The sequence below is a fragment of the Amyelois transitella genome, chromosome 6 (genome assembly GCF_032362555.1).
Source record: "Amyelois transitella isolate CPQ chromosome 6, ilAmyTran1.1, whole genome shotgun sequence".
Taxonomy (NCBI): domain Eukaryota; kingdom Metazoa; phylum Arthropoda; class Insecta; order Lepidoptera; family Pyralidae; genus Amyelois; species Amyelois transitella.
In genome coordinates this window covers 6350598-6369006 of record NC_083509.1, presented here as the reverse complement: position 1 = coordinate 6369006, position 18409 = coordinate 6350598, and the positions used below count along the sequence as shown (strand labels likewise).

General features: G+C 37.1%; 1 protein-coding gene across 1 annotated transcript in view; it reads left to right on the top strand.

The window, feature by feature from the left end:
- LOC106131072 (MAP kinase-activating death domain protein) overlaps positions 1-18409 on the top strand; it is a 33909-nt gene that overhangs the window by 1261 nt on the left and 14239 nt on the right. The window contains exons 2-24 of the mRNA XM_060944836.1: positions 1870-2077; positions 2788-2968; positions 3187-3328; positions 4092-4230; positions 4861-5018; positions 5381-5631; positions 5793-6045; positions 6131-6257; positions 8055-8146; positions 8509-8728; positions 9017-9175; positions 9411-9621; positions 9796-9897; positions 10252-10346; positions 10465-10632; positions 10883-11035; positions 11544-11678; positions 12403-12606; positions 12690-12861; positions 13106-13302; positions 13733-13891; positions 14106-14364; positions 14646-14773. Coding sequence (XP_060800819.1) covers positions 1976-2077; positions 2788-2968; positions 3187-3328; positions 4092-4230; positions 4861-5018; positions 5381-5631; positions 5793-6045; positions 6131-6257; positions 8055-8146; positions 8509-8728; positions 9017-9175; positions 9411-9621; positions 9796-9897; positions 10252-10346; positions 10465-10632; positions 10883-11035; positions 11544-11678; positions 12403-12606; positions 12690-12861; positions 13106-13302; positions 13733-13891; positions 14106-14364; positions 14646-14773 — 3807 coding nt within the window. The 5' untranslated portion in view covers positions 1870-1975. The remainder of the gene's footprint in view (positions 1-1869; positions 2078-2787; positions 2969-3186; positions 3329-4091; positions 4231-4860; positions 5019-5380; positions 5632-5792; positions 6046-6130; positions 6258-8054; positions 8147-8508; positions 8729-9016; positions 9176-9410; positions 9622-9795; positions 9898-10251; positions 10347-10464; positions 10633-10882; positions 11036-11543; positions 11679-12402; positions 12607-12689; positions 12862-13105; positions 13303-13732; positions 13892-14105; positions 14365-14645; positions 14774-18409) is intronic.

Below are 18409 nucleotides of genomic sequence, written 5' to 3'. Positions count from 1 at the left end.
AAGCATTTCTTTATCTCTCGGTTAATTATTAAATTATGCTTTTTAAAAAAAATATAAAAATGTTTTCAAAATTAATAAGTACAAACCAGACCGCTAGTGTACATAAATTAAGTATGAAGGTAGACACGCCTAACGGTGGCCCAGCCCTCATATCCATTACTCTTGGTCGGGCACCTTACGGCCGTTGGTTATTGCTCTCTCAATTTATAACACTGCCTACAGTCATATAAGGCCGCAATTACCAGGCGAGCGCTGTCTGAAATATTATCTTAATAGTACCCAACAAATCCATCCTTCCTTTATGAGCGACTTAATTGGGTCTTCCTATATTCTTAATTATTGAACAAACTTGATGGTAGTCGTAAGAGAAGGTCATAAGGTTACGCCCTAGACTTCAGGTTTCACAGTAACAAAGTTACGTGGAAAATTTGTGTCCAAAGTAAAAGTTTACATTTTTGTATAATTAATACTCTCCGAAACGTCAACCAAACTGAGTTATAATTAAAACTTATTTTTTGAAAAGAATATTGATCCTGCTCGTAAATATTCATATTGTCTGTGAATTATTTTGTGTCATATCGAGCAATACCAATTTTTGATTTGAAACCCCCTTGATCAGTTATTTCAAAGAGCATTGTCTTGAAATTTCAGGTTCAATTTCATTTCAATACTTAAAGAACAAAAATGTCGTGATTGCAGAATCATATAATAAAATTAACAGCCTCCCACGTAACCTTTGTCGCTGTCGATTTGCCGGCCATCTCGTCTGAATTTTGTTGGTTTATTAGGCCACAACCCTACGATTTGCTTCATGGTTGATTACCGCCCACGTTCCTGACGTGGTTCGATAACGCAAACATGTTGACGACATTTATTATTAATGTGAATTATATATAGTTTGATTGATTGTTGTAGGTAACTGATATCGTCAATGATCAATATCATTAAATAAAATACATTATATTACCAGAATCAAACCTAATTTCCAACGGTCAAGGGTAAATAATAAACTGAACTGTTATAAAATAGATATTCACCCAAATTCAAAAGGATAAATTATATTTAGCAGAGCTCGGATTCTGTTTGCGTAGGTACAAACAAGATTGATGGATGAGGGATAATAGAAAAGAAAATTAAGATAAAGAACGTAATTTTTAGCCTTTGTGATAAATATTAAACCTTTTAATCTGTTTCTATCACTCCCAGATACCTATTATCTCTAGAAGCATTTTCCAAATTTTTACCTTTTTTTAATATTGAATAGCCGTTGAAGTTCTTTCAATCGGTTTGTGATTTTATTGACATAAATACGAGTAACGTTTTCTACGTCTTTCATTTAAACCGGTGTTATATGCTTTTTAAATAAATGTGCTAGCTTGCTTGGGACAACCCTCTCTAAAGATATAGGTCAGGGATATAAATGGGTCAAGGGGACCAGCAATCTCGTTTGTGTAGGCTCATTTATAACTGGGAATGGAATTAATTTGTTGACGTCAATATTGAACTTTCGCAAACGAATGTTAATGTGCGATTTTGGATATGCCTTAGTGGTTCCATATTGATTAAATACTGTACTTTGTAACATTTTTAATTATAGGCACATTGTTCAATTATTGAACACAGTCATAACTCAGAAGTCTGTTTCGTTCGCTTTTCGTTAGTTCTACCAAAAGATAAAGTTAAACCCGAAATTTCAGTTGAACTAACAAGAATGCCCAATTCCACTTATCCCAACGTGCTCGTGCGTACCTATAGATCTACTCGTACTTAGGTGTCTCGTTCTGAATATGCATAAACATTTATTACGGAGTTTCCAGGTTCTTTCATGAAGATTCTGTGCAAAAATAAAATTCCCTTATATTGTTTCAGGATTATTCAAAAAGTGATAATTATGACAAGCAATATTTTATTTAATTATAATGGGTTCGAAAAAGCGCGTGCATAGATCGCCCGTGATAGCCAGCATATCAGAGAGATGGACATACAGAAGCAGCACTTGTGCCCGAGACTGGTGGACTATCTCACTATCGTCGGAGCCAAACCTTACACTTCGGGGAAGGGACTCGCCCCCGTACAGGTAGGTATTTATATTTTTCTTTTAGTTTAGTTTCCACTATAAACTTAACATTCTTATTTTAGGCTCATCTTTGGAGAAGATTAGGGATATTCCTCTGAATTCAATACAACATTTAATAAAAGTTTATTGTAAGTTTCCAATATACCAAAATGTAAATTTACCTAGCTTTATATGTTAATGGAGAATATCCGCTTAAGACTGAGATAAGTTCGTAAGTAGACACGCAAATCCCCTTTTGCGTTAGGATGTATCTAAATCAAACAAGCTCTGAAATCCATTAAAGACTTACTTTACTTTGTTGAAGTTTATGTGTATCTTCGAAGTTTTACCAATGTTGACATGCTTTTATATTATAAAGGTAACCATTTGACATATTAACCCCATTTAACTAATGTCCAAAATTCTTTCTCAGGCCAACCTTGATTCGAGCTTTCAAGTTTTGAGAAAAATATTATTTTGGACAATATAAGTAAATCTAAGTGTGCGTATAGATAAACGTGTAAATTGATGTATGTAAATTAACATCGAGAAAGAAATCGTTCTAGCCGTTGATATGTGTGATGTATTTTATCTTATGTTGAAAAATTATAGAGTGATTAAAGTGGATAAAGCAATAAGTAGATATGTATGTACTCGTATCGTGGCAAGTGGAAAGATATAGATCCTATGTATAGATAAATTGAACAGTGGAATCATCAATTGGTCCACAGGCTCCTGAACTCCTACGCCGTTACCCACTGACCAACCACGATGACTTCCCGCTGCCCCTGGACATGGTCTACTTCTGCCAGCCCGAAGGCTGCGTGTCTGTGGGAGCGCGCCGCGCCCCCGGACACTCGGCCTCCAGGGATTCCTCGTCATTCGTTTTCACTCTCACTGATAAGGATTCTGGTAAGCTTGAAATAGAGATAAAGTGGCTTTTTGTGTGTGTGATTAACTGATTAGACTTACCTACTTAATTTTCGGGTGGTTTCTTACGTTTCATATTGGACTGGCCCGATTTCATCGTCTCAAGTACTGAGCAGATTTTCTTCGCTTCACTTGCCGTTGCCTGGACATGCTCTCCATTGGACCTCAAACCATTTTAACAGTATTTACTTCTTTAACAGGTAAAACCCGATATGGCATCTGCGTCAACTTCTACCGCGCGGTGGAACGCGCGCCGACGCCGGGGACGCGGGAACGCAGCATGATGCGACGCGAGTCATGGCGGAAATCCATGGAGAAGAGCTCTGACTCCGCCTTCTCCAGGTGACTAGTCGTGTTTTTATCTTTTTTAGTCAATGGTTCCTTGCTGGCGTATGACAGCGAGTGAAGATAGAACATTATGTGTGCCAGTTATTTAAAGTACCTAAACGTCAATATAGAGAAATAATGCTTCTATAATAATTACCTGCTTTTTTTCATCTCAATTTCGAAAACGAGCTTAACGAGTCTTGTAACTTTTAGTTCTATATCTCCGTAAGGGAGCTATGATAGGTATGTGAATATGCTAGTCAATTAACCTACACAATGATGGATACGACTACATGGTACACGATACAACAATTCATATCAATTTCTTAGCCATAATCGCGATTGGCTTAAATTCTCAACATATTCTTAATAATATATATCGTCATACATATAATAAGGACCACATTATTATTTACTACAAAAATGCTGATAATTTCCATTTCTTCATAGCGTTATAAAGAGAGAACTATTTATTAATTCTTGTAAAACACTTGACCAACCCACGGCTTCTATTGCAGACGTGGAAACCATATAAGTTAGTACTTAACTCTTTTAAACTTTGGAGATATGAAAATTATTTTCACTGTGAAATAAATTTTCTTATCTTATTTGCATTAGGGGTTCAATCTTCGAAAGCACATAAAACCAATGAATTCTATTGTGCTGACACACCACCCATAATTTAGTCGTATCAGATTTTCTGAATATGGACCCCATAAATTTCATGATATCACCTGTTGTGAAATGAATTAAGTGTAAGACGTAGCAAACGTTCCAGTGACTATAGGAGCAGCAATGTGGCGCCGAGCGACTCGGAGCGGGACTGCAGCGCGACGCTGGCGCCGCGAGTCGCCGCCGCAGACTCCGAGAGCGGCGGCTCGCACTCGCCTAGTCCGCGCGCCGCAAGGAAACGACAGGTAAGTGGAAAACCATTCGTTCTTTTTATGATATTTGCGTATTTTTTTCCTCGATATTAATTACTGGCAGACGCTTAAAATTTTCACAGAATATTTAGTCGTTACCTACCTTACGTTAATAACTTTCAAAATAAGAAATTAAATAAAAATAAAGTTGTTATTAAAGGTGAGCTCCCATAAAACAAACTTTATTTTTGAGCAATTTTTTGGTCGATTTTAATAAACAGGTACTTCAACCTAGTGTTTTAATAAACCTACCTTACGTTAATAACTTTCAAAATAAGAAATTAAATAAAAATAAAGTTGTTATTAAAGGGGAGCTCCCATACAACAAACTTAATTTTTGAGAAATTTTTTGGTCGATTTTAATAAACAGGTACTTCAACCTAGTGTTTTAATAAACCTACCTTACGTTAATAACTTTCAAAATAAGAAATTAAATAAAAATAAAGTTGTTATTAAAGGGGAGCTCCCATACAACAAACTTAATTTTTGAGAAATTTTTTGGTCGATTTTAATAAACAGGTACTTCAACCTAGTGTTTTAATAAATATTATAGAATTTATTATTAGCCAAAAAAGCCGTGAAAAATTAGCGTGTAAATATCATGCTTACTTTCGTTTGTTGCAGCGAATTCGGAATCATTCCCTGACATCGCTGTGCCTCCTGTCGCACCACCCTTTCTTCTCCACATTCCGAGAGTGCCTATTTATTCTAAAGAAGTTAATAGATGCGTGCAACGAGTCTTCCAGTCCACGGCGCGTCGGGGCGTCGAGACAAATATTTAGGTACGGGTAATCATTATTATCTATATTATTTAACTAAGGTGTTACCGTGATCATTTTTTATTTCAAAGAGGACTTTTTTATCATAATCTTTTAATCCAAAACTAGACTTATACCTAGGGTTTCGCTCACATGACAATTTCCAGAAGTATCTCTTGTGCTAAAGCTTGTTTTTTTTTGAGTTTATTAATTACAAGAAAAATACAAATCTCCTTTTAATATAATTAAGAAGTACCTATAAGTTAACAAGTAATTTCGGTCAACATTCTGATTACGAGTATTCATAAAACATATGTATCTTACAATTTGTATTTAAATCCACATAGCTGTACGAGTATAAGCATTTGATAATCCACTTTTCGCAGGGATACGGTTTGGTCTGTGCTCACCGGGCAGGCCTACGACAACACACCTACAATAGTTCTCCATGACGTGAAAGAGATTGAGACCTGGATTCTCCGTCTCCTTTCCGCGCCGGTTCCGGTGCCCGGCAAGACGCGAATTGAATTAGAAGTGTTGTCGCCCACTGCGCACGCGCCGCTCCTCTTCGCGCTGCCAGATCATACAAGATTCGCGCTTGTCGACTTTCCTCTACATTTACCTTTGGAACTTTTGGGTAAGTTATATCTTAGGTCACAATCTTTGAGATTTTCCCCTTCAAGTAAACATTAAAATTTGATTTGATCGTATATCTGTCTATGGGCTTCTATCATTATTTTGATTTTCTTTTTAAACATATTAATAATGGAAATCTCTAAATTCCTATCATGATTCCAGGTGTGGACACGTGTCTCAAAGTGCTGACGCTCATCCTACTAGAAAACAAAGTGGTAGTTCAATCTCGCGACTACAATGCCCTTTCGATGTCGGTCATGGCGCTAGTAGCCATGTTGTACCCTCTGGAGTACATGTTCCCGGCTATCCCCCTACTGCCCAGCTGTATGAGTTGCGCTGAACAACTGCTATTGGCACCCACACCCTTTCTTATTGGAATACCCGCCACGTTCTTCACTTATAAAAAGAGTTTTAGGTATGTTCCTATTCAACATTGAACTAAGTTTTGTTACAAAGTTTTTCAGGGAACAGCTATGAAAATATTGATTTTTATTTTAAAGATTACCCGACGACATCTGGCTCGTAGATTTGGATGCAACAAAACTAATTTGTCCCACTGGAAATGACCAAGATTTGCCCCCATTGCCCGAACCTGAAGGTTCAGTACTCAAAAACCACTTAAAACAGGTACGCAAGTAATGCATTTAATTCTCAGCTTTCAGTCAGGGTGTTGTGTTTTACAAATAATCTATTTTTCTATATCGTATAATTATCACTTTATTCTTTCTCTATCACACGCACTCGTGAGCGCATTGTTCTCGATGTCGCTACGCTGATGTGTCAATTGTATGCATTTTCTATTGAAGTGAGAACTTTACACGAGTAACTGGAGTTCAGGACATGATAAATTAAATTATACTTGCGTGCTAGAGAAATTTACCACCTTAGTATTTTTTAACATTTTCTAGCCCATGAAGAATTCAAATAATCAACTATACCTACAAACATAACTCTGCACTCATGGATCTCACAAATCATACTTAAACATTAAAGATAACATTTTAACTAAAGCCGCAGAATTACTGGTGTTCTCTCGTTCTATAATAGTTCTAGTCTATTCTTTTGTATATTGTATACGATCATTTCAATTTTAGAACATACGATTTTCTACGGCCCATTTTTAAAGAATCCAATTCATTCCTTCTATTTTTTAAGAATTCTGGTTTTACAATTATTAATTTATCTGGTCCTTCTACATATTATACAATGCCTTTAAGAAATTTTTATTTTTGGTTTTTCATTAACATACACCTGACTTCTTCCTCGTCGCTAGGCCATGCATCTCATGGGAAATGCCGGATCTGGTGTAAATATCTTATCTTTATTACATTGCACACTTTGACTCTGATTACACAACATATTTTGTGACATTTTTTTATGTACAATTTATGTAACTACCTTTTAAAATGACTCGTTACTTATAACATTAAAACATCGAATAAATAAAAACATTTAATCCGTTATATTATTCCTAACTCATTATTTTGGGTACATTCCATTAATTACATTATCATTTTCTTTTACATTCACAATACATTTTGAAAGGTAATTGTTTTACTTTTGGCTGAAATAAGTGTTAAAAACTGCTACTTACCTTCACACATAATGACTAATTATATTTCTTAATGCAGTGATTACCTTCTTTATATAGGTAGATACATAAACACGATTTCAGTCATGTAAAATTACTTTGGCTGTGCTGGCATGGATTGATTTGTTGTGATTGTATTGCTGTGCTGTGATAATGCTCTAAAATTGGTATTTTTCAGTAAATGCTATTTATATGGATGGGAATGTTATGAATTATTTCAATGAAGCAATGGATGTATAAATGATTAATTTCGAATTACTCATTTATTCATAAAACAGGCTATTATTGTGTGTGAATAAAATTAATGAGTTCAGATGTAGCAATTAAGCTGACTTAAAATTTGATAAAATTAACGGCGTAGTTTTAATAGTGTGTGTGCATTTTTTTTAGTTAATAATGTATTAAACTTATGTATCACTTTTTCAAAGTGCAAGGCTTCACCACAGCAATTCACATGATGATAACAAATAGTTATTTGCAAAATTCTCAGTATCGTAACAAAATCCTAAATTAATTGCCAAATTCTTCGCAGTTTCCTGCAAATATTTAAACTATATGTATATCACTTTAACTGTTTAAGGGTACATTTAAATAAAGCATAACAAACAAGGACATAGTTTTAAATTATTATTGTTTCAATAGATAAAATTTATTTCATTGTAAATATTTACGTCTTATAAGTTAACTTCTTAATTAAACTTTTATTGCAAGTACGAGTAATTTCGCTTCCATTGTTGTATATAATATAATGAACTTGCGTCTACATTATTACGTTATTTACACATGTTGGTAAAGTAATTAATTATTAATTAATGTAATATGAATGTTGTTAGGCTCTGAACAGTTTGACGAACACTACTGCGGAGCAAGCTTCGGCATTACTGATGCCGTCCAGAAGAGACAGTGTAGGGGGAGCCACGTTGAAGTAAGTTTCTCGTTAATTTCTCGTTTCTAACTCAAAGCTTCAAATAGTTTGTCAAGAATTACTGCTGTAGAAACTGCCATCCACAAGGGATAAGTGTGGGAGTTGTAGTGAGTTTTTCATTTTTCACCCAAGGCTCTGAACAGTTTTACGTTAATTACTGCGGAACAAGCTGTCGTTTAAAAGAGACAGTGTAGGAGGAATAAATCAAACTAAATTTCTCATTTCTCTCTTAAGGTCCCAATTTGACGAATATTACTGATAAGGAAACTTTCGTCCCATAAGTTTCTCAGAAATTTCTAATTTTACTCTACACGATGTAGAGAGAACATACGAATGTTTAAAAGTTTTTATGAAATTTAAAGGGTTCAACCTGCATCATTCCGGTCGTCTAGTGATGGGGCACAATCGGCCCCCCACAGCACTCCGGAAAGCCGGCGCGTCTCCATCGGCGGGGGGGCGGTGAGTGCGGGGCACACGCCTCAGAGGATGTCCTTAGCGTCCCCGCACCAGGCGCAGCCCTTCAACCCACTCATTTACGGCAACGATGTGGACTCCGTCGATATTGCTACTCGCGTCGCTATGGTAGGAATTGTAATCGCGCTCTATAGTTCTTGACTTAGTCTAAGTAATACAATATTAGCCTTTTTGCCGTGCGGTAATGCGGTATCTACGTTGAAAGGTTCAGATTTGATCGTTGATATCTTGCACCTTTCTAGCAAGTGGAATATGTTTTTGTTTCTCCAAATTGCAATCTCATTAACATGTTTTTATGTACCTAATATTTATTAAATCCCTAAATCTGACGTTTAAACAAACATTAGTTGCAAATCTTTAAGTTATCGTTTGGCATATGATTTTTTTTTGTTTCAGGTTCGATTCTTTAACTCCCAGAACATTTTGGCAAATTTCATGGAACATACACGAACGCTGCGGTTGTACCCAAGGCCCGTGGTAGCTTTTCAAATCAACAGTTTCCTACGATCGCGGCCTAGAACTACGTCTTTTCTCAACAAATTTGCGAGAACACAGGTAACATTTATTAAATCTAGTATTTTTTAATGCTTTTTTAACATTGTTAATCTTTCCAAAATACTTTTTAATTTTTACATCTTTAAAAATGTGAAAGTTTTTAATTGTTGATAACAAGGATGTCGTAGAGATTTTTTCTGCCACGACAGTTGTATTCTATCAATAAAAGGGATTACAGTATAAAAAATTTTTTTATAAAAAGTAGTATAGAACTAAAACTTATCTTTTATTTTAGGCTGTCGAGTTTCTAGCGGAATGGTCACTTACCCCTTGCAACGTGGCGTTCTTGCGCGTACAAACAGGCGTATTCGACCCGCGACAGATCGGAGATAAACCCAAGTGGTTCGCGGACTCCTTGCAACCAATCCGCTTCGCCGTATGGGATGACGGCAGCTCGCTCAATGGCGCCTTGAGGCAACTACAGAGGCATGAGAACCAACCTACAGGTATTATGGTCATTAAACATTTGTACTTTCTACTAGCTGACAAATGTATTTTTATTTCATTCATGCCTTGGCCACCTTACTCTAAAAAATACGTTTAATATATATTTAATGTTTGTATAAAGCAAATAGAATAGGTAGTATTTAATACTTTTTTTAACTATTTCATGTGGTCAGATGAGAGTGGTTCAGATTCCGAAGCTGCAGAAAGTACAAGTTCCTCGTATTCATCCCTCAGCGACTTCGTATCAGAAATGGTTTCGTCTGATCTGTCACCAGGTAAGAATCCTAATCCTAATAAGGAACTAATCCTAATTTGGGTTCAAATAGACGATAACTTATTTATTTCTTAATCTCTGTCTTGTTCATTCCTGTGGTCAGTTCACCACTGTTCTATTATTTTCATTTTGTCTTTTAAATTCTATTAGTCCAATTTCTTGCTGGAAGAAAATTCATAAGCCAAGTATCCTGACATTTTAGACCCTCGACATACAATTTAGACTTTTAATTATTGCTGAGGGTTGTCAACCGCTTGACCTCTTCAAATACATTAGAAACTTACGCTCGTTTTAAATTTTAATAGTAAAAATATGACCAATATAAAATTGTATTTAACTAAAATTTGGCTTTAAGGTGGCAACCCACATCAACAACATGTTATTGGGGAAACATACAGCGCTGTAGTTCAAGTTCCGATGACGCTATCTTCTTCTTTGGATCCTAAAACGGTAGGTTCCATTCGAATAAATAATTGAATAATCTTATTTTCAAGTAAATTGGCAACCTACAATATGGAAGTATTCCATGCTTGTCATGTATAAAAATATACTGTTTTCGTCCCTCTAGGTGTACAGCCCGCCGTCATCGCTTATGTTCGGCGGACGGTCTCCTCCGGCGGAGCGTGCTTCCACATCGCCATCTCCTTCCGTGTCTAGCTCCGAGCACAGCGAACTGTCGGACGACGAGCCGCCCGCCGACACGCAGCACGACCACGTGCTGCCTGTCAAGAAGAGCGTGAGTCTCACATTATACAGTCTTCCACGTGTCCAGCTCCGAGCACAGCGAGTTGTCGCACGAAGAATTCACTTTGTATAAATGGAGAAGCGATTTTGCTAAAATTGATTTTTATAAATGTAAAACATACATTGCCATAAATGTAGTAAATACGCTATAAAGTATCACAATTTGCTAATGCCTCACGATCACTTAATGCATGTAGCGCGTGTGTAATCGCTAGAGTGTGGAACGATCAATGAATGTGTAGGACACGGACAGCGGTAGCTTCGGGCGAGAGTCTGACTCAAACTCGACGACGACGCCGAAGACGGTGGTGAGCCGCGCGCGGGCGGCGGACAGCGGCAGCACCAGCGACTCGGAGCGCGCCCTCACTCCCTCGCACAGGCACTCGCACGCTAAGGTAGAACACGAACACATTTTAATAGTATTTGTTTTTAAGTTCCGCTAATAAGTAACATAAAAATTAAACCTGTAATATTTCTACGCTTGTGCCCAAGAAGTAGCTTGCACATATTATACATGAAGAAAAAATTATCTTTTTTTTTTTTCTATCCTGCAGGTTTATATGTTCCTATTTACCTATAACCGAAAACATAAAGTGTCCAAAGTACTAAATTACCTATTCCACACATGTCCAAAATCCAAAATTACACCCTTATTCATTAATAGGTATAACAATTTATTTCATATTGTAATAGATATAATGACTTTGACTTTTGCCTTTACTCTTGCACGAATTTCCAGGAATAAAAATATCCTGTAATATTCTTGGAGTTTTAGTGAACCTATTCTCATTTCATACAAATTCTTCCTGTGCAACAAGTGTAACAAGCAAAAATATATATCCATTATTTTTAAATCTTTTTATTTTTATATTCCATGTGTAAAACATTACATTCCATTTTCAGAATACCAGCAGTGGCGTATCGCGCCAGGCGTCGCAGACGTCTCTCTTGGAGCAGTTCGCGGCGCAGGCCAAGGAGCTGGTGCGGGAAACCACGCGGCAGAGCAGCCAGGAGGGACTGCTCGCACACATGGACAAGGTATGTTCGAATGTTGTTACATGAGCACATCTTGCGAAATAAAAATTTGACTTATGATAATAATAACAAGCAATAAAATATCTTTTACTGCCTTAGTTTGCAAGGTTTATTCTAAGGCTATATTAATGGTATTGACCTTGCCTTGGAATATAACTACTATGTAGGTACTCTACCTTCCGCATTACTTTGAGTTTTACCTACTTTTTTTTTTAATTTTTTGTATCATAGAAAGGAAAAGTGGCCGATGGCGAAGAGAAGACAATTTTTGCTCCTTTCGGTCAGGTACTTATACAGAGTGTTGCGTGATGCTAATATATTACCACGCACAACATTGTAGTGCTATATAGAGCTAAATAATACAGCAACCATTTACTGCATATTGGTATGAGATACAGTTAATTTACTAAAATTAGGTAAGTAAATAGTAATTGCAGTTATTAACGTTCAATTGTAATCCATGAAGGGCTTGGGTAGTCTCGTAGTCTCGCCTTTTTATCTTGTAGTGTTTTTTTGCTTATTAGACAGCCCACCGTTTTAAAATCATGAATACTTTCAACATAGCGTACCACTTGGCTGTAAAAAATATATTATATTTAACAAGTTAATGCACAATAGTGCACGTAGAATCATGTTAATGGTTTCTAAGTTTCTCACTTTTTACTCTTCCATTTGTATAAATATAAAAGTATAACTATAAATTCATTTAAATAAGAAAATTTTACAGCTGACACTTCACGCAAAGAAAGCGGCAGAAGAGGCATCTAAAAGTATGCAAGAAGCGTCCAAAACGGCGCTGGAAGCAAGTAAGACTGCCACTGCGGTTAGCAAGAACACCTTTGAAGACCTCACGTATGTTAGCAAGTCCACCTTCGGAGACCTCACAAAAAGCGCGAAAGAAGTCGCTGCAAAGAAGGGACTTCTAATTAAGGTATCAATTAAATAAGTTATCAATTGATAACATAATCGGGCGCCCTCACTACATTTCTAAAATCTTACTACTATTTATTATAGGGCGAAAGTCAAGATTCAAACGGCAGCGGTAACCGACGCGACTCGACGGCCCTTCAAACCACTAATCTGCTTGCGACTACGCATCGTGATTTTTTCTCCAACATCAGTTCAGATTTAAATGGACTAGCAGCCTCCACATCTAGCATGTTTAGTGACTTCTTCGGCTCTAAAGGTAAGTTGTGGCTGTTAAGGATTTTTTTTAGAAATAGGGCGCTATGTGATATAGGATGATTGCAAAACTCTTTTCAACTTTAGTTATTTAAGCTCATCTGCAGTTTGTCTTAATGGCGACTACTAGCGAATATTCGCTCATAATATTATGCTCAACGGGCAAGCGACACTTGGTTTGTTTTCCATTGTTATCCTTATTTGTAATTGTTGTTATAGAAAGATGTGACAATAAGATTTTTTGGCAGGCAAGCAAGCGAAACCGGCGGAGTCTCCTCGCGGCGTATCGGGGTCGACATCGGCATCGTTCGGTCCGTTCTCTCAGGGGGCCCGCGGTCTGGTGCAGCGCTCGCCGCTCATCCGCCACACGTCGCCCAACACGCCGCCACACGTTGCTCAGACGCGCCCAAATGCCAACTCCGAGAACCAAGCCTTTCTCAACGATGTTGGTATTTTATTCACACAAATCTAGATCCTAGATTCCAATGTAAGCTAACACAAGCTATCTTGAACGCAACGAGAACTGCTAAACTCAAACAGTACTGGTGCCGTGGGCACTTTAATAGAATAGGACCACTTCATCTCTTACCCGTGCATGTCGTAAAAGGCGACTATGGGAATGGCGAATAAACTTGGGATTCTGCTTGTAGGCGATGACCTAGCAACCAATTACAAGCAGTAAGCAGTTACTATTTGAATCATTAAGCCAAATAGTTGAACGTGGCCTTGCAGTCTTTACAAGACTGCTGGCTCTGTCTACCCCGCAAGGGTATAGATGTGATTTTATGTATAAAGAATTGTTAAAATAATGCTTTCACGTTAACCGCAAGACGAACTTAAAAAAATAATTTGAATAACGTTTTGCTATCTAATAGCTCGTGCAACATGTCCTGGAGGGCGAAGGTGTCGGCTGGTTAAAGTTGAACAGGCTGAAGAAGCTGATGGAGGACGAGTCCTACCGAAACATGGTGCTCAGCAAATTGAATAGAAACTTCAACCGCAAATCAACGCCTAATGACAAAGTCGATGATGTGGTGAGTTATCAATATTTGATTTCTTGTTTGGGGCAGATTTAAAATAGTGACCACATACAGGCAAGCACATCGCGTATTGGTTAAATGTTTTATTAAGGTTCTACAAAAACGTCCAAGTAATTTTGAGATTAATACTTCAGTTACATGCGTTAATAATTAGTCTGTCACCTGTCGCATATTAAGATGAGACTAGACTATACAAATATTGTTACAGTTCGTAAGCAAGCCGGTGTGGAAAGGCATGTTGAAAGTTCTTCAGGCTGTGGTTCACGGACTAGAGCACACATATTCTAATTTCGGTCTGGGGGGAATGGCGTCGGTGTTCCAACTAGCAGAGATGGCACATACGCATTACTGGAGCAAGGAGTTAGCTAGCTTGGACCCAGGCATGGGCGGTTCTGCGCTCTCGGACTATAGACACGATTTGGACACGCCCTCATCTTCGCCATCTTCAAGAAAGAGTTCGCAAGCGGGTAAATAATTTAGTTGCATTATTTTAGAACCCATTTACATTAGAACCTATTTTGAGAGTTTGAAGTGTTGCTATAATTTTAACACCAGATTGCTCTAGTTACCTAAACTTGAAGTCACCATCATCAGTTACGTACAACAATTTTTACTATCCGAATTTAAAAATAGTTATGGGTTATATTTTATCTTAACAATACAGCATCAAACCATATGCGACATGTATTTGTGTGAGTGTTTTGAAAAACTCTTTTTACTTATTTAATGCGTTTTTATGTTCCACCAGATGTCCCCATTGTCAATTATCCTGACATGGATTCAGCCGAAGTTCAAAGTACCACAGAGATGTTCAAAGACATGCTCAACCAGAAAAGAAACCTTCTCTTCAGCAAGCTGACTTCCTTCGACTCAGACGTAAGTATTTTTTTTATATAAAAAGTAGAATGACAATCCATGTTGTTACTAAAATGTTGCATGTGAAGAGTTTATGTTGCTCTGACAATATGTGTCTATAACCCTGGTTTCAGCATGAATATATTTGCGGAAAGTATATTACTGAAAAACAACACATTTTTATGTGCCCCGATTTTACCAGTAGGTATAGAAACATTATGAAAAGGCATTCGCCTAATCTGTGTAATTTTTTACGATCCAAACAGTCAATTATTATATTGTTTACTAGCTTTCCCCCGCGACTCCGTCCGCGCGGATGTCGGTCTTCGCGTAGATGGTTTATTTCTCCATTTTATTTTCAGTCTGGTCAATTTAGACCAAAAAATAGGAATGAAGCTACATTAATTCCCATCAAGCTGAAAATGAGTATAATTGTTTAAAACACAATCAAAAGCATTATTTCAAAATTCCCCATGATACCGGTTTAAGGAAAAAAATTACCCAAGGTCAAAGGTAAGAAAATGGGATTTTCACGATTTTCTTCAAAACGGTAAGTTTTATAGGAAAATTACCTCAGACATAGATTGTAGATCATAAAGATATCTATAAAAAGGAATCAATATTTTTTTTCAATAAAGCTACCGTTTCTGAGATATTACGATGCAAAAAGTTGCAAGCGTCATAATATGCATAAGCACGTCTCGTATATATACTCTATGTAGCAGTAATATAAGTAAAAATATTGTTCTGTCGGTAATTTTAACTTGAATTCGAAATATAAAATATACATAAGTATAATGAAACCCAGTCCCTTCATTTATACTGTAGTGAAACCTTGAGACAACATCTGTCTCTCTGTTTAATTGTGTACGTGGCTAGGGTCGTATAGCTGCTTTATCTCAGAATGCTCAACACATGAAATACCGTTAGTCTTTAATAATAGTTGTCCTTGCGGGGATACCGTTGTCGGCTATGGACACCACGGCCTCTCATGCCCTAGGAGTGCCGGCCGTTTAGAGCGCCATGCCGCCCTAAATGATATAATCCTCCATGCTCTTGCCACCATCCATGTTCCAGCCGTTCTAGAACCAAACGGTCTGGCTCGGGATGATGCCAAGAGACCGGATTTGATTACTTTGGTACCCTGGAGATTGGGGCGGCCTTTGGTGTGGGATGCTACTTGTGTCGACACACTTGCGCCGTCTCATCTTCAGGTTACTAAATCTAAGGCCGTTCTGCTTCAAATGAGGCAAAAAACCTCAAAAGGCGCAAATATGTAGTTATCGGGATCAAAGTTTACATCAGATGGCAAGTGTGATAGTGATATTGAAAGGAGAGTGAACGCGGGGAACATGGTGAATGGAGCTTTGCATGCCTTTATGAGCAGTCAGAAACTATCCAAAAAGGCTCGACTGGCTGTGCACAGGGGCGTGTTGGTCCCGACATTAATGTATGGGAGTGAAAGTTGGGTATGGCAAAGGAAGCACGAAAGCAGAATAAATGCAGTGGAAATGAGAGCGTTAAGGAGTATGTTGGGTGTGAAATTGAGTGACCGGATAAGGAACAGTGTGATAAGGGAATGTTGTGATGTGAAAGAAGATGTAGTTACAGGAATAGAAAAGGGTATGTTGAGATGGTTCGGTCATGTGGAGAGGATGAATGAAAACAGGTTGACTAAGCAGATATACATGGAGAGTGTGGAGGGAAAGGTCGGGGTGGGAAGATCTAGACGAACATATCTTGATCAAATTAAGGACGTCCTGGTAAAGGGTCAGGTCAAAAGTACCCGAAACCGCCGAGCTTGCATGAAGAGAGTTATGAATGTAGATGAAGCAAAGGAAGTATGCAGGGATCGTGGCAAGTGGAAAGAGGTAGTCTCTGCCTACCCCTCCGGGAAAGAGGCGTGATTTTATGTATGTATGTAGTTATCGGTAATAATTATACTTTTGAACCTTTTGGGGTAGAAACTCTGGGACCGGGGGGCCTATCTGCCCATCAGCTTTTCCGACAATTGTCGAAAAAGCTAATTGAGGTATATCTTGACCGGAGGGCTGGAAATTATCTGGCTCAGAGAATCAGCATTGCTATTCGAATTGGCAATGCTGCCAGCCTTCTGGGCACATTCCCGCATGTTGATGCTATGCAAGGACTGTACAATTTATAAATTAAATTTTAGTTTGTAGTCATCTTTTTTCTTTCTTTTTATAAGTAGCTTTAGTTTTAATTTGATTATTGCATTGAATTTGATAATTGTAACCTCTATTATTGTCCTAAGATGATTTTCTTCACTTAGGGTTATTCTATTTTTTTTTTAAATAATAAATACGAAAGTTAGTCTTGAGTGCCACTGCGTAGTGAAAACACGTGTTTATTCTAACCTATTTCAGACTTTTTCAAATTTAATAATAAAAATGTAAAAAAAAAACGCGCTAATAGTACACTACCTCAGAGGTGGCAAGGAAACGGATGCATATTATGACGCTTGCAACTTTTTGCATCGTTATATCACAGAAACGGTAGCTTTGTTGAAAAAAATTATTGATACCTTTTTATAGATAACTTTATGATCTACAATTTATGTCTGAGGTAATTTTCCGATTTGAAAAACTTACCGTTTTAAAGAAAATTGCGATACACCCATTTTTTACCTTTGACCGTGAGTAAATTTTTTTCCTTAAACCGGAATCATGGGGAATTTTGAAATAATGCTTTTGATTGTGTTTTAAATAATTATACTCATTTTCAGCTTGATGGGAATTAATGTAGCTATGTAGTATTTTTTTCATAGTAATTAGTAGCGGCCCGCTTGTGCAGCAAACGGTTCAAGCCAAAGCCGACTTTAGGCGCTACAGGTTACGGCACTAAATCCACTGCGGGTAACGCAACGTGTGTTCGCGGTTCTACAGAACAACGTCTGGGATAAACTGAAAAATTAAGATTTTTTTTTCTTCGTATTTTTTCGGGATAAAAAGTATCCTATTTTACGCCCAGGATAATAAGGTATAATTATACCAAATTTCATCAAAATCGAACCGTTAGTTTCCACGTGATGCCTGAACATACAGACAGACAGACAAAAATTTTTTTAATCACATTTTTGTGTTTGTTATCGATCCAGTAACACCCCCTGCTATTTATTTTTTCAATATTTTCAATGTACAGAATTGACCTTTCTACAGATTTATTATATGTATAGATTATTATAACATAAGTATTCTTCCAAGTGGTATTTATTAGCATTTCTTGTTCGTCCGCTTATTTCTGTGTTGTTTATATTTACAAATATTTTTTTCATCTTGTTGTGTCGATGGCAAATCGATTTAAATCTGAGCAAATCCAAAACCAAAGATGCACATCAGTTTCAGTCTTTAGCATACCTAATAATAAATCGCTTGCCATTGATTTTTCTATTGCTACTTTCGACTAAGTAGGATATGGGCTTTTTGGCATTTGAAAGTTGTTACTGTTTAAAAAATATTGCAAAATAAAAACCTATTTAATAAATAAAATTATTTGAATCAAATTTTTATCCTTGGTAACAAAACCCGTACCGGGTTGAAAACCAAACTCGATGCACATAAACAGTGAGGTTTATTCTACTATCTACACCTGTGCTATCACCCTGGTGATTGGGGGGAACCTAATCAAATAATTCAA